Below are 20,014 nucleotides of genomic sequence, written 5' to 3' on the forward strand. Positions count from 1 at the left end.
CCTTCCACTTGTTACCCAGTGTAGAAATGAACCCTCTGACATCTGATCATTATTGCCACTTGAGAACTTGCAGGAGTTGGGAGTGTTGGATAACAGATTCTTCATTTTGCTGTTGACTCATGGTCATTGAAGACCTCCAAATTTTCCCCTGCTTGGCATTTTCTTGCTTTTTTCTTTCAGATACAAGATACAGAGTCCCATCTCAGTGTTCTATCTTTCATGTAACATCATCTTAGGTGTGGATTCTTTATTCTATGCCCTTTCCCCAGACATACAGTAAAGTGTAGTCTAGCTCTAGTTTGTAATGACACAAACCTTACAGGAACCCAGACACCTGAAAGTGATGGCACTGCAGAAGCAGAAAGGTGCCTAAGGAATTCTATCAGCTTGGAGGGGAAGAGTGTCTTGTCTGGATGGTAAGGAAATACCAATAACAAACTAATTTCCACCGAGCATTGGACTCTTATGTGATTTTAACCAAGATTTAAGATGCTACCTAAAATGTTTCTATAGACAAAGAAATAGACTCAAAGGAAGTTTGATTTCTCAAGATCCTTCAGTTAGCAAATGGTCCAGGGATAATGGATACCACAATCCCAAGTTGTGTTGGTTAAAAATTAAGATTCTTGAGCCCTATTATAGACCTAAGCAATCAATTTCTGGGGTTGGGTTAGAGGAGTGGTACAAGCTCCTTGGGTGCTTATTTAGCATTCCAAACTTTCAGAAGTGATGACCTTTGGCTCTTTTTTCCCCCCTCTGTATTTTGAGCACCTTATAGTTACAATGCATGTTTGGGCAATGGATGAATAAGAGAACACATATAAATAGAAATCCAATGCAAGGCAGAATGACCTACAATAGGAAGTGCAGAGAACTATGGGTTTTCAAATGGAAGGGAGAGCACACAAGGCCAAGTATGAGATCAATGAAGGTTTTAAGGCTTAGCGTTGACAATGACAGATAAGTAAAATTTCCTTTGACTGTAATTTTTATTATGTATATTCAGCATAGTATTCATTGGTCTTTTAATAAGGCTGTTAACAACTATAAAGCAATTTGAGCAACAATGATTATGTATTACACTTCAGATGAAAAGCTATTACATGCTGAATCATTTTTTAAATTTCAGATAAAGAATTTTTATTTAGGGAGGCATACAATTATAGGTACTCAATTTTTGTTAATTTTAAGACATAATAACAATGCTTAAGAAGGATAAACCTACTTAACAAAATTACATTTCAATTTGTAATTTATTTCCTTCCTATTTCAACCACTTCTTTACCTTCTATACCTTGAAAGAATAGCATATCATTAATGACCCAAATGCAAATGAGAATAAAACTCTAGGCCTTAAATATTACAGTATTTTAAGAGTTTATGTAACTAAACACCAAAGAAAAAATCAGCCATTATGTGATAGCTTAATTTTAGCATAATTTTAATTTCAAAATTTAATACTGACATTTAAAAAAACCACACGAGGCAGATAATCTATATGCCAAAGAATTTAGTTCTTTGTTCACTGATTATACTTTTTTTGGTTAATACAAGTTAACATTCTTAATCCCACTCTTCATTTTGTGCCTATAAAAATAAAATTGTCCTCAGTATTCCTAAATTCTTTGTTTTCCAAATAAGGCCATTATAAAGTAAGAAGTTACTGAATCACAGGTTTAAAATCAGTGGCATGAATCATACGTACATGATGTAACAAATTCATTGTTAGGTAAGGAATCAGTACAGTACAGTAGCCAGCCAGAGGTAGAATTCTTAATCACAGTTTTATAGAAAAGATGCAGTAGTTTAGATCTGCACTGTTGTATTAGGTATAGTATGGTAAGTTTGCTTCTCATTTTGAGTTTAACAGAAGGGGGGAATGGGATATCATAGGCAATTATTGGCCCTTGTTTTGCCTGTATTTCAGGTGCTACTCCTGGACACATAAAAGCATTTTCTTGGGTCAGTTAAGGTAATCAATCCTCATTTTTAAAAAGCTTCAGAGTAGGGATATCTAACCTTTGTTCTCCCAAAGGCATAAGGAGGGAAATAAATCTTTTTGTACCACTCTGACTGTAAATTAATAAACCATTCTCTTGATATCATTGCTTAAGAATTCAAGCAGTACTAATATACAGAGGGGTGCTATATTCAAATTTGTAAGCTGGTTGTTTCTAACTCATATTTGTCTTAACTAGTATTACAAATCGATAAAACCTAAAAATTCTACTTAATGTAGCTAAATTACTAGTATATGTGTAAGACTCCATAGACCCAATAAGAAGGATGTCAGAGACTTTATATAAAGTTATTCACATATCAGATCTAAATTTGGGATTCTGTAGGCTTTCAATCCTTACTTGAATGTCAATAAATAAAGTGATCAGAAAAGTAATTTAATGAAAGTTATAATAAAAGTTGTAATATGTTTACCCAGTGCTAAATCTTACAGTAGAGTTTGTTTCATAAAATATACCTGAATACTTATAAAAGACAATTCAAAACAGAATAAAACAACTGTAAAACAATAAAAGCCATGGCCAAGTAGAGTTTCTACAGTTAACTGGAATTTAGTCTGATTATTATTTAGGATAGGGTCATTAGTGAACCAATCAGATTCTAGATACTTACAGTTTATTTAAGTGAACTTAATTTTGATCAGATGTTCTCAAGCTTACTCAAATTCTTCTTTATTGATTTTGTTATTTTTTTTGTTGTTGATTTTAAGAACTCAGAAAAGGAGATCTTTATTTATGTTAGGCCTAGATTTTTAAAGCAATATTTTCCTTCACAACTGTTGGTAATAATGTATTATCCAAGTCAATAATCATGTTAAAATTAACATAACACTGCTGATAGGTAATATAAAAGTATTTTTTGTCACATTTAATTTCAAAATTCTAGATCTTAGTTAAGGACTAGACAAAATGTGTCCCTATGGAGACTGAGCGATTTCATTTCAAAGAGAAAATTTTTCCAAATTTTAATAATGACTGAGCAATTTAAGAATTATGAAAATATTGGCCTTTGGGGAATGTAAGCTAAGTCTATAAAACTAATACTTTTTGTTAATATTTTAAATTGAAATATATTTGGTTATAAAAGTCTCACAAATCTGTTTTTCACAGCTATGTGTCTATTTACATTATAGGAGAGATACATATGTAAAAAGAAAAGTTGAGTTTTTGTTTTCTAAAGATTATTCCAATCTATGATTAGGTAATTCTCAGATGATTTATAACTTAATATACTGGAAACTTACACAGTTAATTTATAATTGCCACATTTACAAAGAAATTTTAATATATTGAAAACCTGTATTAATTTGTATTTGCCAAATTTACAAAGAAACTTCTAGGTAAGAGAATCTTTTAAAAACATTGTTTGGTGTTGCATTTGGGCCCAAAGCTCATTTATTTAAATCACCTATGACATTTGCAAAAGTTTTTCAAACTTAGGAAAATGCTGTTATTAATATGGCTTCATTCAATTATACCTATACTCTGCAAAATATTTGTTATATATTTAAGTACAACTGAAGCAATAAGACTACTTGCACAGATGAAAGTGAAGACTTTCCTTTCACATTAAAATTATACTTGCTTCACGCTTATGGTAATACCTGAAAATCTTTTTTGAAAAGACTATTAATGGTCTTGGACTTTAACTGTAAGGTGTATTACATTTTTCCATCTCTCTTTTTTATGTTAAGTAGTCTAGTTTAAAGTTTTAAGTTCTACTTTTCCTCTTATCTTCAAATAGACTCTTCAGCATATAAACTTGAATGGCTGACACTACCACCATTACCACTAAGTTAACCATAGACCAGAAATTGACTCTATCAAAGTTGCTTTCTTGGATATTTCGATCACGAGCTTCAAATGCTCTAAGCAGAGTCTGGATGTGACCACTTTTGCTTAGTCTGGCCTTGATACTGTTGATGGATTCCTGGAGATAAATAAAATAATTTTACTATAAAAGAATGTTCAGTAAATTTAAGCCAATTTAAACATGTGATTCACAGTACCCTGACATTCATATTAGTTTTATATCCAAACAATTAAGGGACAGGTGCTACTTGGATTACCTAAAGATCTCTGTAAGTTTATGTAATAGTTCTCCTGGTTTATTTAAATTATTTTTTTATAAATAGTTATTTAACAGAGAAGCAAAGCTACTGTAAATTGAAAATAAATAATGTGAAAATCTATTTGAGTGGTATAGTACCAGGGGTTTTACATACATTACCTCTTTCTCAGCCCTCACAACCATAAGAAAATAACTAAGTTTTTAAAAAACCTAACTGATAACAGTGTTTAGGTATTTGTCTTTATATAATGCACTGTGGGTTTATATTTTCTTCTTTGAATGTTAGTCTGGCCCAGTGTAGTGTCTAGCAAAACACCCAATGTTTTTATCTCAGAAAATGTAGTGAAATTAGAAAATATTCCAATTTTTGATATGTATATTATAAATCCCAAAGTATAATCAAATCTGTTTTTTAAAAAATGTTCCAAGATCACATTTGTAAAAGCTTATTACTAAGATGCACTCTAAATTGTACATCTTCTGAAAAACGTATTTTTATAGTAGGGTCTTGGTGAGAAGTGATTTGAAAACTATAAAAGGGCTATATGAATATAAGATAAAATTGAGGTTTGAAATGTCATAGTTGACCCTTGAACAACATGGGGGTTAGAGATGCCAATGCCCTGCACAGTTAAAATTACATGTAAATCTTTAGATTCCCTAAAAACTTAACCACTAATAGCCAACTGTTGACCAGAAGCCTTACTAATAACCTAAACAATCAGCACACTTTTTGTTATATGTATTATATACTGTATTTTTATAATAAAGTAAGCTAGAGAGAAGAAAACGTTACTCAGAAAATCATAAGAGAAAATGCATATACAGTACTACATTCCACTTACTAAAGAAAATCTGTGTGTAAGTAGATGGCACAGTTCAATCGCAGATTGTTCAACAGTCAACTGTACTTATGGCAAAAATAAGAAAATAACTAGAAACAGACTTTCCTGGATAGTCATTTTGCTTAAGGTCCTCATTTAAGCAAAAGCTATACTCAAAATTTCAGACTCTTCTGCCTAACCTACAAAAATACAAAGTGTAGTATTTATCATTTAGGCCTATTTGTAAAGAATGGTAACCTAGTAATGCAAATATTGTCTAGAAAAATAAAGAATTCAGATCCCCAAATAAAAAGATCATGCATAATTCTTTTCAATATTATAGAAATGATACTCAAACACAAAATTATTTATTAAAGTTTGCTGTTATGAAACTAAATTTTGGGGAAGTAAAGCTGAAAGACATTTTATTTTTCTTTAAAAAGGACTTACAAGTACTTAAACCATATTTAAGTCTGAACTTGCTGGTCATTTTGTTTAACCATGTGAATGAATTCAATCTCCTGAGAATGCAGTGAAGTACTAATAAGAATAATGTAAGTACTACTGTTCTTGTTGGCAAAATAAAAATGGAAGAATAAGTTAATATGATTGAGATTTTAAATATATATCTATGGGAAATGGTGAGATAAATAACTGTTATGGTAAAAATTCATACCAATCAAACTTAATCCTTTCAGTTTGTATTGTTAGTAACACTCGTGGAAGAGCTAAGAAAACTAACATTTTTTTGTACCAGACACCATTTAAAGCACTTCTATACATGCTAGATCATATTTCATCCTCACAACAACTCTAGAGGTATTCTCTCCATTTGGCAAGTGAGAAAACCAAGGCTCTGAGAGCTCAGTTACTAAGCAGTCACACATACACGATTGTTTAATTTTCCAACTTCTTAAGCTAACTGATCTACATATAATAGGTCTCTTCTATAATTTGATAGTTGCTTTCCTAATAAACCTCAAGTGATCAAAATACCATATTATAAGAAGAAAAAAAAGTTAGGTTATAAAAGTATTAGAGGTTACACAGTTTCAATTTGCAAAACCATGTTAGTTTTCCTGCAGGAATTTCTATCATACAGCTATATATGTTATTTACAAATATCACTCAGTAAATTCTATGATTTGATTACATCTATCTGTGGCTGAAGGTACTGACCTATTCCCCCTATCACTAGTACTATTATTAACAAATAGTAACATGTACATTTCACTATGCATATTAATGATAAAAGTATAAAGAAATTCAAACAAAGAAGCCATATTCTAAGAGTTTTTACTCCTGAATGTAGTTCTAGTTTCTGGTGACTGCTAGGTCTGGTCTGAGTAATATAAACAGTGTTCTCAAATTAACCAAGTAATATCAAATTTCATGTTATAAAAACCATGCTGTGAGGAAAATGCCTCTACATCTTAAGGGTTTACAAATTACTCACTTTTATTCTATGTGCAAGTACACTATAGATCATTACATTCTTCTGTTTGTGAATATTCTAAGAGAGTTTTAGGGTTAAGAGCTTATGTTCAAATTTGATTTCCCTTCTCTCTAGTTATATGAAAGAAAGATTACTTAAGCTCCCTAAAGCACAATTTCCTCATTGGAAAGATGGAGATAAATAGTCCTCAGAGTTCATAAGTAAAGATTACCTGAGATGATGCAGAGAAAATGCTTATTTCTGTGCCTATCACATAGTCAGGCCTGTGGATAATTTTTATTTATTAAAAGATCATACTGACCAGGATATCTTCCAGTTTCATATCCAACATGTCTGTGCCAGTAATATATTTCTTCCAGTCCTCTTGTTCTTGCACCTGTTCTCCCATATTATCCAGGATTAATTCAAAGAAAATAACCTTCTCAGAAATGGTGCTGAATGTATTATCAAAGCAGAACATGTAGTCACCGTCTTCAGTCTCTATCCTGTATTAAAAAAAGTGTATGTCTTCAGTTATCTGTACTTCTATTTAGGATCAAAGAAAAAATTCCTATAGATAGAAAAAGAAATAACATGGTTTACATTAGTAATTGGACAGTTTGCTGACAGAAAGATTTCCTTAGTGTTGAAAGATAATTTATAATTTCTTGGGAAAGAGGTAACTTGTTAATATCCATGTTCAAATACTTGCAACTTAGATGTGCTTGGCATTGGCTCAGGAAATTATGGTTAAAGGTCTTGACCTAATTTTTGGAAAAGGATAAGATTAAAAACATAGATACATGATACCTCAAAATGATCTTTAATATTTACACACTATTAAAAGTAACTTATGATGAGTCAATTTGTATGCAAATAAGACCACAAACCTCCCCTTCAATTGAGATAACTCTAACGAGAGTTTTGTTTTCAAAAGTAGTGATGGGTTGTTCCAAATGCTTTTCTTCCAGGCCTCCTACAGATTAAGAATATTTTTATAACATACTTTACAAAGGTTAGGATGAGGTCAGTAGCCAACAACCAGAGCTTTACTGTCAGTGGCATTACCCTTTACTGTGTAAATGCCACTCACAGCTGATTTATACTTTTAATCTTGGTCTCATTAGCTTCACATTCAAGATAATTGGCCTGGGCACAGTTACTTTAGCAAAGTGGCTACCTATTTTTTTTTTTTTTAAACTTTAACAAGAAAAATACTGCATAGGCTAATGACATTTACTAGTGCCGGCCACAAAAACCACTGAAACTGAGTTTTAGTTTTTGTTGGGACTGGTTCATGGAAGGTTGGTTTAAATGATTCTGAAATTTTCTTATTTCCAATACAATGGATTGCTTAAACTGAGGTACGTGTATCATTTTCTATAGCCTTGTCACTACAGCATGTGGTTCTCCTTTTTTTAAGTCAGTCCCCATCTCTTCCACCTGTTTCCAACTTGAAGCATAAGAGATAAGCACTCAGTAATTTGACTGGATTTTAACATATATACTATACATAAAAAATACTAAATGCTTATCTACCCCCAATAAAAAATGCACACTGCTTTCACATATTCTATCTCTTTTAATCCTTACCATCATATTTGGAAGTTAGGCATAATTGACCTTTTCAAGGTAAGTAAAATAAGGTTCACATAAATTAAAATACTTGCCTATGATCACATAAGCCTGTCATACGCATAGACGAAGTTTGGTTTTGACTCTCGAGTTAATTGATCTTTCTTTTCTGTAATACTGTTCAGAGCCTGTCTGCATTCTTTGCAATCTCCTCAGCCATGACAAACCTTTGTCTTTGCGGATGTATTTAACCTTTGGAAGAAGCTTGAAGAATATACTGGCAAATACAGCGGGGAACAATTTTAAAAGGAAAAAAATGTTATGACTATTTGTAAAGTATAATTCAATGTTAATCACTTTTTAATGTAACTCTTAATTTTGTTTAGTCTTTATTTTATTTAACTCAACTTTATTTAGCCACTTTTAACCCTGAAATGGATAAAAAAGGGAAGCTTTCTGTACCTACTCTTTTTACGTGTACAGATAAAGACACAGGTAAAAAAAATTGGTTCTAAAATTTCATGGGATGATGAGGCATAAAAGTCTAGAAAGGGTGCATGGGGACAAGGGTAAAAATGAAAAACGTTTGACAAGCACTGACATGTATGAACTTATGCCTGTGTATGAAAAAAAAAGATGTTTACTACTTTATAGTCATTCCTATACTAATCTCTTTCTAAATCTGTGTTAATTACTTTTAGTAGAAAGGAACTTTATTACTACAAATGATACAAAATATTAGCAAATAAGAAATGCAGTTAATTTTCCTTCCAATTAGAATAAAGAACATAAGTCATCCAAAATGGGTAAGTTCTCATGTAAGTTAGGGTGGTATTAATTCAGTTGTCTAGAAAAATACACACACACACAAAATTTCTCATTCCCAAAAGTGCCAGCCAATAGCTGTTACTTAAGATGTTTGTAGCTCTGGAGACATTTTTCCTAACCCTGCCTTCTGGAAGGACAGTATTTGTTTTAAGGATTTAACAAAAAAACTATTTCAGTGTCATAACAGCTATTTTAGTTGCCTTAAAAAAGTTAATATAGCTAGGGGCACCTGGGTGGCTCAGTTGGTTGAGCGTCCAACTCTTGATTTCAGCTCAGGTCATGATCTCATGGGCTCTGTGCTAGCAGTGTGGAGCCTGCTTGGGATCCTCTCTCCGTCTCTCTGCCCCTCCCCCCTGCTCTCTCTTTCTCAAAATGAGTAAACATTAAAAAAAATTAGAGGAGGCAGGATAGATCAAAATTCTTGCTTTCTGGGCATCTGGGTGGCTGTCAGTTAAGTGTCTGACTCTTGATCTCAGCTCAGATCATGGTCCTATGGTTGGTGTGTTTGAGCCCCGTGTTGGGCCCTGTGCTGATGGCAAGAAGCCTGCTTGGAATTTTCTCTCCTCTCTGTCCGTTTCCCACTTGTGCTCTCTTTCTCTCTCTCAAAACAAATGAATAAACTCTAATAAAATAAAAAAAGCAGTGTTCCAAAAAAAACCCAAAACAAACAATTCTTGCTTTCTACTATACAATGGTTAGAATATTTCTGGCACATAGCACTATGCAAGTACTAGCTATTACAATTATTCGTATTTTTTTTTTAATTTTTTAATGTTTATTTTTGAGGGAGACAGAGAATGCGAGTGGGTTAGGGGCAGAGAGAGAGGGAGACACAGAGTCTAAAGCAGCCTCCAGACTCTAAGCTGTTAGCACAGAGACCGACGCGGGGCTCGAACTCACAAGCTGTGAGATCATGACCTGAGCCGAAGTCCGACGCTCAACCGACTAAGCCACCCAGGTGCCCCCAATTATTCGTCTTTGTTAACCAGCGTATGTGGCATGTAATTGATAGTGAATACTAAATACGTGTATGAATGAATGAGGGGGAAGAATATCTCAACTATAATACTCTTTTCAATAACAATACTCTTTCTTATTTTTTATTTTTATTTAATTTTTAAATTTTTATATATATTTCTAAATTTTAAAGTTTTAATTTTTTATTACATTTTTAAATTTTATTGTTAAACTGCTTTATTTTTTTTTTAACGTTTATTTATTTTTGAGACAGAGAGAGAGCATGAACGGGGGAGGGTCAGAGAGAGGGAGACACAGAATCTGAAACAGGCTCCAGGCTCTGAGCTGTCAGCACAGAGCCTGATGCGGGACTCCATCTCACGGACCGCGAGATCATGACCTGAGCCGAAGTCGGCCGCTTAACCGACTGAGCCACCCAGGCGCCCCTAAACTGCTTTATTTTTTAATTTTTTAAATGTTTATTTTTGAAAGAGAGAGAGACATAGAGTGTAAGTGGAGGAGGGGCAGAGAGAGAGGAAGACAGAGAATCTGAAGCAGGCTCCAGGATCTGAGCTGTCAGCACAGAGCCTGACATGGGGCTTGAACCTACAAACTGTGAGATCATGACCTGAGCCAAAGTCAGACACTCAACTGACTGAGCCACCCACGTGCCTCTAAAATGCTTTTTAAAATGGCACTTTACCTATGCAGAGCTCAGGAAAAATCTTTGTATAAACCATTAATACAGAAATAGTAATTTAAAAAGTCAGTTTAGATTGATAAACTTGGAACTATGCTTTTTCTTTGATAGTTATGAACAGAAACTAAAAGTGTAACTTATCTTTAAATTTGAGAATATAGAAAATATGTAGAATTTCTGCCATTTTTTCCCTCCAATTTCCTCCTTTCCTTTAGGAATAAATTAAAATGAACTGTTAGGAAGAAAAGGTATCTTGCTTTCTTGTACAGAATTACCTCTCATTAAACCATTGGGAGAAAAGACTGAGTTCATAAAAGTTCACATTTATTGAGTTCTTTAGATATGCCAGGCCACTGTTCTAAGCACTTTATATGTATTAATTTTTTTTTATTCACCACAGTCCTCTTGAGGTACATGTTATTACTTTTTCTATGGTTTTACCAACTTAACATTTATCATGATCATTTTAGCAATAAAGAAACTGATGGGAATGCAAGCTGGTGCAGCCACTCTGGAAAACAGTATGGAGGTTCCTCAAAAAACTAAAAATAGAATTACCCTATGACCCAGCAATTGCACTACTAGGCATTTATCCAAGGGATACAGGTGTGCTGTTTCAAAGGGACACGTGCACCCCATGTTTATAGCAGCACTATCAACAATAGCCAAAGTATGAAAAGAGCCCAAATGTTGATCAATGGATGAATGGATAAAGAAGATGTGAGATATATACACACACACACACACACACACACACACACATACACACAATGGAGTATTACTCGGCAGTCAAAAAGAATGGAATATTGCCATTTACGACTATGTGGATGGAACTGGAGGGTATTATGCTAAGTGAAATTAGAGAAAGACAAAAATTGTATGACTTCACTCATGAGGATTTTAAGAGACAAAACAGATGAACATAAGGGAAACAAAAATAATATAAAAACAGGGAGGGGGACAAAACAGAAGAGACTCATAAATATGGAGAACAAACTTGAGGGTTACGGGAGGGGGGATGGGCTAAATGGGTAGGGGGCACTAAAGAATCTACTCCTGAAATATTGTTGCACTATATGCTAATTTGGATGAAAACTTAAAAAAATAAAAAGTAAAACAAGTTAAAATAAAAAAAAAAAAGAAATTGAGGCATAGAGCACTAGAGTAAGTTAATGAAAGTTACACAGCTAGTGAACAGTGAAACCAGTATTTAAAACCAGGCTGTACAACTCACTCTTAATCACTACACCAAATTTCAAATCTACCTTCTAAAAATTAGATTTAAACAAAAGTTTATCTTTAGTTATATTAACTTCTTAATATATTTTTTTAAGTTTTTACTTATTTTGAGAGAGAGCCCTGCAAGTGTGTGGGCATACAGCACTTGAACAGGGAAGGGGCAGAGAGGGAGAAAGAGAATCCCAAGCAGGATATGCACTGCCATCACAGAGCTAGACTTCGGGCTTGATTCCACGAGAAATGTGAGATCATGACCTGAACCGAAATCGAGTGTCAGATGCTCAACATACTGAGCAACCCAGGGGCCCCTATCCTGCTTCCTCTTAATAAATGTGTATCCCTGCAGACTTAATTAACTTCTCTGAGCCTCCTTGTCTGTAAAATGAGAATTGAGGAATCAAGGAATCTCTCATAATGAGTTAGAATGATTAATTTAGAAGCATATAAAATGCAAAGCCTAGTTTATGGCAAACATTAGACTGTACTTGCTTTTCTTCTAACTGCAAACTCACAATTTAGTTTTAATGCAATGAGTAAACAAAGTGCTGCAGTAGAATAATAGAATGGAAGAGGGAAACACACAAGATACGAACAAAGAGAAGTGAGATGTAAGAGAGCATATATAGCCTTTTGTTAAACTCTAAACTTGTAACAAGTTTTTTTCTTCCTTTCTGGCTTCCTATGGTCAGATCTTTTATTATCATATCTTCTAATTATCTAAGAAGAATGAGGCCTTAGTAAGAGGCATACATACACAACACATATGTACAAAGACATACTATACTTTTTTTTTTTTTTTTTTTTTTGAGAGAAAGAGGAAGAGACTGAGTACAAGCAGGGGAGGGGCAGAATCTTAAGCAGGCTCCATGCTGCCAATGCAGAGCCTGATGAGGGGCTCGTTCTCATGACTGTGAGATCATAAGAGCTGGATGCTTAACTGACTGAGCCACCCAGGCATCACTGTACTTGTTTTTTTAAGCAAAGGAACAGTGGACAAATATGATATAGCCAACAGCTAAAAAAAAAACTATAGCCTAAAAACTATAAAAAAAAAAACCCAAAACTATATACCTAAACAGTAACTTAAAATGGAAAGGTTGTGCTAAGTAGAAAAACAGGTTTAAAATTCCACAACAGACTGAATTCAACACCTAGGGCACATTCATCTATTTAACCAAAGCAAAGAAAGAAATTAGTTAGGATTAATACAATATGCCTAAAAAAAGGGAAAAAAGTTAAAGGAAGACATTTTAGTTTATACTAGACCACTCTCAAAGACTGCTTAAAATGTTCATATGGAATCATTTAATACTAATGTTTAGTATCATCAAATGTGCTAAATTTCCCTGCCTTGCAGATAGCTCATTGATATTATTCAGCCCAAGAAACTCAACTAAGGGAATACTACTTACGTGTGAACTCCATCTGATTTTCTTTGTTCAAAAACTAAGGTTCTTCCTTGTGGAGAGGCAAGATGGAAATCAATATCTAATCCCGCTCCATCTAAGACCTGTAGAAAAGCACAAAAGGGAAGAACACATTATAAATAGAATAAAAAATATATGAAGTAGATCATGTGACGAAATGATTTTCTTTCTAAACCTAGAGAGGTAGGAAAGTCAACAAGATGCATGTAAGGGCTAGGAAAGAGCAGAAAGACCATCCATTCAATTCCATTCATTTTTGGAACTTTCTTACCAATTCATGTTGCCAGCATCTAAATTTAGGCCTTATAAATATTACTGAAATAATCTTCCTAAAATGGTGCCTTGGTTGAGAGGCCCTGTAGAGTGGAAAGAAACACGAAGGGAGTTCAAATGATATACCTTACCTAGGTAATTTAGGGCACACTTATGTAACTTTTCTGTTTATCTTCAATAAAATAATAATTAGCTATTTCTTAGCACAGAACTCAAAACTTCCATGATCTGACCCCAACTGACTTCAGTGTATTCACCTATTATTCCCCAATATGAACTGAATATTCCAACTAGGTTGTTTGTTTACTGGCCAAAGAACACAATCTGTTCCTTTACAATCCCAAAATGTCCTGATGATAATGATAGCTAACAATTAGAGTGTATGCCACACATTGTTTTAAGGGCTTCATGTGGTTTAATTTCCTCACAACAATTCTAAAAGCAGGTCTTATTATTATCATCAAGACATAAATAGAAGAAACAATCAACCCAACAAACAGAAAACAAACAAACAAAAAAGTGAGGCATACAGAAATAATTTCCCCAAGGTGATACAGCAAATGAATGGCATGGTCAAAACTTGAACTCAGCAATCCGCCTCCAATAGCTAATCTTTTTCTTATTTCACTCTATTTTGTTTATTATTTTTTCTGGTGGCTTTAATGGAATGATATAAAAAATTACCTATTCCTGTGCTCTACTTACTGATCAACAGTAGTAGTTTCAAATGGCTAGCTAAATATACAGAATTCTTTTTCTTCTTTACATCCCAATAAAATGAAGAATATATATAATGATATAAATATTCCATAACAACACTGGAAACCAATAGCTATCAATCTCAACATTCTCACTGAAACAGACTAGAGACATTTGTTGAAATCAGTGCCCCACGGAGGACCTGGGTGGCTCAGTTAGTTAAGCATCTGACTCGATTTCAGCTTACGTCATGATCTCCCAGTTGGTGGGTTTGAGCTCCGCATCAGGCTCTGTGTTGACAGCACGGGATTCTTTCTCCCTCTCTCTGCCCCTCCCCATCTTGCACTCTCAATCTCTCTCTCTCAAAATAAATAAACTTAAAAAAAAAAAAAAAGAAATCAATGCCCCATTTTTCATGTTATTGGTTTTTCTGAGAGGATTAAGTTCTGAAAAAATAGTTAATATAAACAGACTTTAAAATGTTTCCTCAGATGAATATACATCCTCAGAGAAATTCAGGAATGTGTAACCCATAAAAAATGAGGTTCCTAGTATGAAAAATAAGCTCTCAAAAAGATTAAAAAATGTTGCCAAAATTTATTTAACAAATGCTATGATAGCAGAATAAATATGGATAGAGACTAAAAATCAGCAAACTGGAAGGAACCAAGGAATTCTCAGAACAAGGTGAAAAAATAGAGATGAAAAGTATGAGGGAAATTTTAAGATCATTCATGAAGGACAGAGCTAAAGATTTCAAATATCTAACAAGCATTTCAAAGAAGACAACCAAGAGAAATGAAGGGAGGAAATCATTAAATAAGAGAACAAAAATTTTTGCTTCAAAAGATAAAAATCTTTGTAGACTGGAAGGGACTAATAGAGGTGAAGCAGGATAAATGAAAAAAAGAGTAAAAATCCTACTGACTTTCCCAAAGGATTTAAAAAGAACAACCTAGAAACTTCCAATGATAAGTAGTAGAGAACTGCAAAATAACAAGAACTGGGGGATGGGGGCACCTGGATGGCTCATTCCATTAAGCGTCTAACTCTTGATTTCTACTCAGGTCATGATCTCATGGTTGTGAGACTGAGCCCCTCGTCAACACAGAGGCTGCCTGGGATTCTCTCTGTCTGACCCTCTCACACTTGTTCTCTCATGGTAACTCTCTCTCTCAAAAATAAATAAACTTTAAAATTGAGATTGGCATCAGAATTCTTATCTATAATACTAGATGCAAAAAACCATAATGAAGCCATGTCTTGAATGATCCCAATTAAAACAAAAAATATTTGGTAAAGTGAAAGCAAAAAGTAAGTACATTTTTAGATGTCCAAGGACTTAAAGTATTTTCAAAGAATTATTCTCTAAAAAACTAAAAAAAAAAATACCCATTAAATCAGAAAATAAGAGATCTAACAAAACTAAACAAAGATTTCAGTAAAACAAAGTTTAAAAGAGATTATTGGTAGTGACTGTCAGGCTTAATGAAATTGTTTAAAATGATATTTAAGAATACAGAATATACTTAAAAATACATAAAATACAATTTTAAGATGTAAAATATTTATTTAAAAAAAATCATAATCTGAAACTAAACTTCCTGATGATTTCACTGAAAGATTAGTGCCACTTTCCTTAGTCTGTGCTGTTGCTTTAACAGTTGTTCGGTTCCTGTAAGGCTTTCTTCTGTCTTCTTCCTCAATACGTGGCACATGTATTCTTTTTACCAATCGCCTTGTTCCACTCACTCCTTTTATGCCTAATAAAACTGATTTTTCTATAGATCTGAACTCTACTTCTAAAATGTCTTCTCTGGAAGAACCGGGGTGGCTCAGTTGGTTAAGCATCCGACTTCAGCTCAGGTCATGCTCTCACGGTTTGTGGGTTGGAGCCCTGCGTTGAAGCCCTGGGTGGGACTCTGTGCTGACAGCTCAGAGCCTGGAGCCCTGTTTGGATTCTGTGTCTCATTCTCTCTCTGCCCCTCCTCAACTTGCGCGCGCGCACTCTCTCTCTCTCTCTCAAAAAAAAAAAAAAAAAAAAAGATAAACAACAAAAAAGAAAAAACTGGAATGTCTTCTCTCAATTTCCAGATGAAATTAAGTCTTCCCATTAAATACTCTCATAGCTGTATATACTTACCTTCATTAGAGTTACAATTTACACTTATGTAACAATTTGATTCCTGTTTCCACACTAGATTGTATGCGTATGAGAACATGCACTATTTTTTTACTCATCATTGTATCCATAGCGCTTAGCATAGTGCTCACACAAATTAAGCACTCAGCAATGATTTAAAAAGTTAAATGAATGATCTATTTTAGTCATAAGATATGTGTATTGACATTTAAAAATTTTAAGAACTGGGGTGTCCTTGGGGCGCCTGGGTGGCTCAGTCGGTTAAGCTGCCAACGTCGGCTCAGGCCATGATCTCACAGTTTGTGAGTTCGAGGCCCGTGTTGGGTTCTGTGCTGACAGCTCAGAGCCTGGAGCCTGCTTTGGATTCTGTGCCTCCCTTTTTCTCTGACCGTCCCCTGCTCACACTCTGTGTCTCTCTCTCTCTCAAAAATAAATAAACATAAAAATTTTCTTTTTTTTTTTTTTTAAAAGAACTGGGGTGTCCTGGGTGGCTTATTCAGTTAAGCATCTGACTTTGGCTGGGGTCATGATCTCACGGTTTGTGGGTTTGAGCCCCTTGTTGGGCTCCGTGCTGACAGTGAAGAGCCTGCTTGGGATTCTCTCTCTCCCCCTCTCACACTGGTACTTTATATAAAATAAATAAGCTTTAAAAAATCATTAAAAAGTTTTTAAGAACTTAATAATATAATGTGGATGTGGTCAATTATTTTAGAAGTATCCTCTTAACCTTGAAAAGTAAGAAATGGTTAAAATTTTTCAATATGTCACAGTAACCCAAAGGTAATGTCTGCAATGTCTGTTCTCTGATATTTAAAAAAAATTTTTTTTTTCAACGTTTATTTATTTTTGGGACAGAGAGAGACAGAGCATGAACGGGCGAGGGGCAGAGAGAGAGGGAGACACAGAATCGGAAACAGGCTCCAGGCTCTGAGCCATCAGCCCAGAGCCCGACGCGGGTCTCGAACTCACGGACCGCGAGATCGTGACCTGGCTGAAGTCGGACGCTTAACCGACTGCGCCACCCAGGCGCCCCTGTTCTCTGATATTTTAAAAATGAAAACAAAAAGCAGTAGCTTATTGTTATTGGAAAATTAATCATGGAGTTGGAAAATGCACACAAAAAGTTGAAGATTATCCCTTACCCTAGAAAGTCCTCCAACACTATCTAGGACTACAGACATTAAATGATTTTCCTCCCCCCCTACCCAAGAACAACTATATTGTGTAGGGGGAATGCAGTGGGGGAACAGTCCCTTTAAGAGTGACTAAAGATGGAAAGTGTAAGGCTAAATGAAGCTAGCTATTTAACTCAAGAAGTGTAAATGTAGAAAAAAACTAACATTCAGTGCCTATTTACTATGTGTCAGGAATGACCTATGAACAATTATTTACTCATTTTTTCAAATCAACTCTATGAGGTAATTACTATTATCTCTATTTTACAAGTGAGAGGTTAAGTAACTTGTTCAAAATCACATAGGTACTAAGTGACAGAGTCAAGATTTCAAACCAGGCATTTTATTTCTAGAAGTCTTATATGATAATCACAAGAGGTCAGTAGTTAATATACATTTCCTCCCTAATACCTGTATTAATACTAAGGAATTTTTGAATAAGACAAATTGTTTTCTTACCTGGATTATTTCACTAACCCCCCGTTGGTTTCCTTGCCTCTAATTTTGCCCTCGTTAAATCCATCTTCCACACTGTACCCAGTGACCTATCTGAAAAACAGTTTTGACTGTTACCATGCTGCTTGTATCTTCAATGGCCCTTGTACAGAACAAGGGCAAAGCCATGCAGTATGGCTTCATGGCCCCCGTTGGGTTAAGATTCATGATCCTGATCCATCCAGCCTTCTGAGACCTCCAATCTCTTTTACTTCTACTCGCACCCTAGACTTTACAGTTTTAAAATCTAATAAAGACCCAGCATTTGTGTCCACATACTGCCCACCAACAAAACATACTATGCATATACTATTCGTTTTGTTCCTTTTCCTGAAATTGCCCCTCCTTCCTTGCATTCTTGTCTCACTTAAGCATCTTTTTAGATTCAAATTTATTTTCTCCAGAATTCTTTTCTGAAACCCCAGAGAAGTGGCTCTTCTCTACAGCACTTAACAATACTTTATTGAAATTACCTATTTATTGGCCAGTGTCCCTTAAATAATAAGATCCCTGAAAACAGGAACTTTTTTTTTTTTTTGTCCGTGTCATCGTGGGTCTTCTCGTCCACACTCCTCCCACATCCCCCCACCCCCAACCCTCGCCAATTACTGGCATATGGTAAATGAACTTTTGAACCACACTGGTAATCAATAGATGTTGCGTTCTAGTCTCAGTTTTGCTCACTATGTAACCTTAGATACTGCGCTATTGCTTTCCTTAAGTATCTATAATTTAATTCTAAAGTTCCTTCCGATATAAATTCTACATAACTTTTTATTTTGCTCTATACGTGACAGTAACTGTTGTTGAAAAGATTCTTTACATCAACTTAAAAAAATTAACATCTTATTATAAATTAAGTAATTTGTGAAAAATTAAAAGGCGAACCACACCAATGCATCTTTTTTTGCAGTGCTATCTAGAAACATCAAAATTAGCTGTGTTGAACTAACAAGATTTCTTCTAAGAAATTATCCTCTACCACGATGACTACATCAGTTAAGGCAAATCCCTACATATTATTATGCAGACACTAAAAAGAAAACAATGGGAGAAATGCTTACAATACTGAACGAAAGGTTATAAAGTTTTAATATACAATTAGATATTACCTGGCTTAAAAATAAATATCTGAGAAGGAAATGTACCCTTAAATACATCAATAGCTCCTTTCAAAATATTCCAAAATCGGATTTAGTGATAATCACATGTTCACAATTCAAAAATCCTTAGCTGAAGCAATGACAGTGAACATTTATAATACCGGAATTGGGTGAGCGTGGTGGGGGTAACAAAACAAGTGTCATCATCTCCTCCAATGATGAAGAAGAACGTGTTATCAGTCCTGTATTGCGAAATTCCCAGTATCGGAGCATGTGCTGGTTAGCAAGGCGATGGGTGAATTATGAAACAAAGAGGGAAACCACCGAGATCACCAGTATTGGCCTCTTTCCGACCAGAGGAAAGGGGAGAAGGCGGGTAGTGAATTCCAGGTCCCGCCTAACTTCTCGGTCCCCGGCCCCAGGAGAACGAAGCCTCGTGCGCCTGCGCCGAGCTGGCAGGCCACCCAGGCGGCCCTCCCCTGTTCACCACCCCGGCAGTCCACAAGAAGTTTCTAAGAGGGTGAGAGGCGAAGACGGTGTAGCTAGGATAAAGGAGGCTGGCTCACTCTCCGCACTTACTTGGTACTCAATCTCCAGCGAGGCCTTCAGGGGCATGGGCTGGTAGAAACACTCCTTCTGGCCGGCCGGAAGGGTAAACGTGAAGTCGCTGTCTAAGGAGGGAGTGAAGGCGGCAGCCACCGGCAGCAGCACTGGGTACAGAATGGCCAGGAGGAGCACCGGGAAGGGCAGCCAGATCTTGACGCCCATCCCTGCCGGGGCGATCTTGGGCTAGAAGAGACGCGGGAGGTGTGCGTGACTGGCACCTAGGCTCCGCTTTTCCTCCCTGGACTCCTCGTGGTTGGCAGGGAAACCTGAAGCCTGAAGCCTGAAGCAACCCCAGGTGGTGGCCACGACGGCGGCACAGGATCCCTCAGAGCGGGAAACACCGGCCTCCAAAGGGTAGGGACCGAGGGGCGGGGCCAGCAGTCCTTTTCCGCACCCGCCTCGGCCTCGGCCCCCTCAAGCCCGGCGTGAGCGCGCCCCGCCTCACA

The 20,014-nt window shown here is 35.5% G+C and overlaps 1 protein-coding gene across 2 annotated transcripts; it reads right to left on the bottom strand.

The window, feature by feature from the left end:
* Positions 1-970: 970 nt before the first annotated feature.
* On the bottom strand, positions 971-19,950 carry TMED5 (transmembrane p24 trafficking protein 5). 2 transcript variants are annotated; one of them, XM_040471006.1, is made up of 6 exons: positions 19,542-19,950; positions 13,060-13,157; positions 6,671-6,854; position 4,678; positions 4,543-4,596; positions 3,887-3,948 (listed from the first exon to the last, which is right to left on the bottom strand). In XM_040471006.1, the coding sequence occupies exons 1-6, from the start codon at positions 19,728-19,730 to the stop codon at positions 3,887-3,889; spliced, it is 588 nt and encodes a 195-aa protein (XP_040326940.1). In that variant the 5' UTR covers positions 19,731-19,950. The 2 variants fall into 2 exon arrangements, with proteins under 2 accessions (XP_040326939.1, XP_040326940.1); XM_040471005.1 differs by lacking the exons at positions 4,543-4,596; position 4,678 and having other exon boundaries at positions 971-3,948; positions 19,542-19,935.
* Positions 19,951-20,014: the final 64 nt, after the last annotated feature.

This window comes from Herpailurus yagouaroundi, unplaced genomic scaffold (genome assembly GCF_014898765.1).
Source record: "Herpailurus yagouaroundi ecotype Mexico unplaced genomic scaffold, PumYag 77, whole genome shotgun sequence".
NCBI classification, from domain to species: domain Eukaryota; kingdom Metazoa; phylum Chordata; class Mammalia; order Carnivora; family Felidae; genus Herpailurus; species Herpailurus yagouaroundi.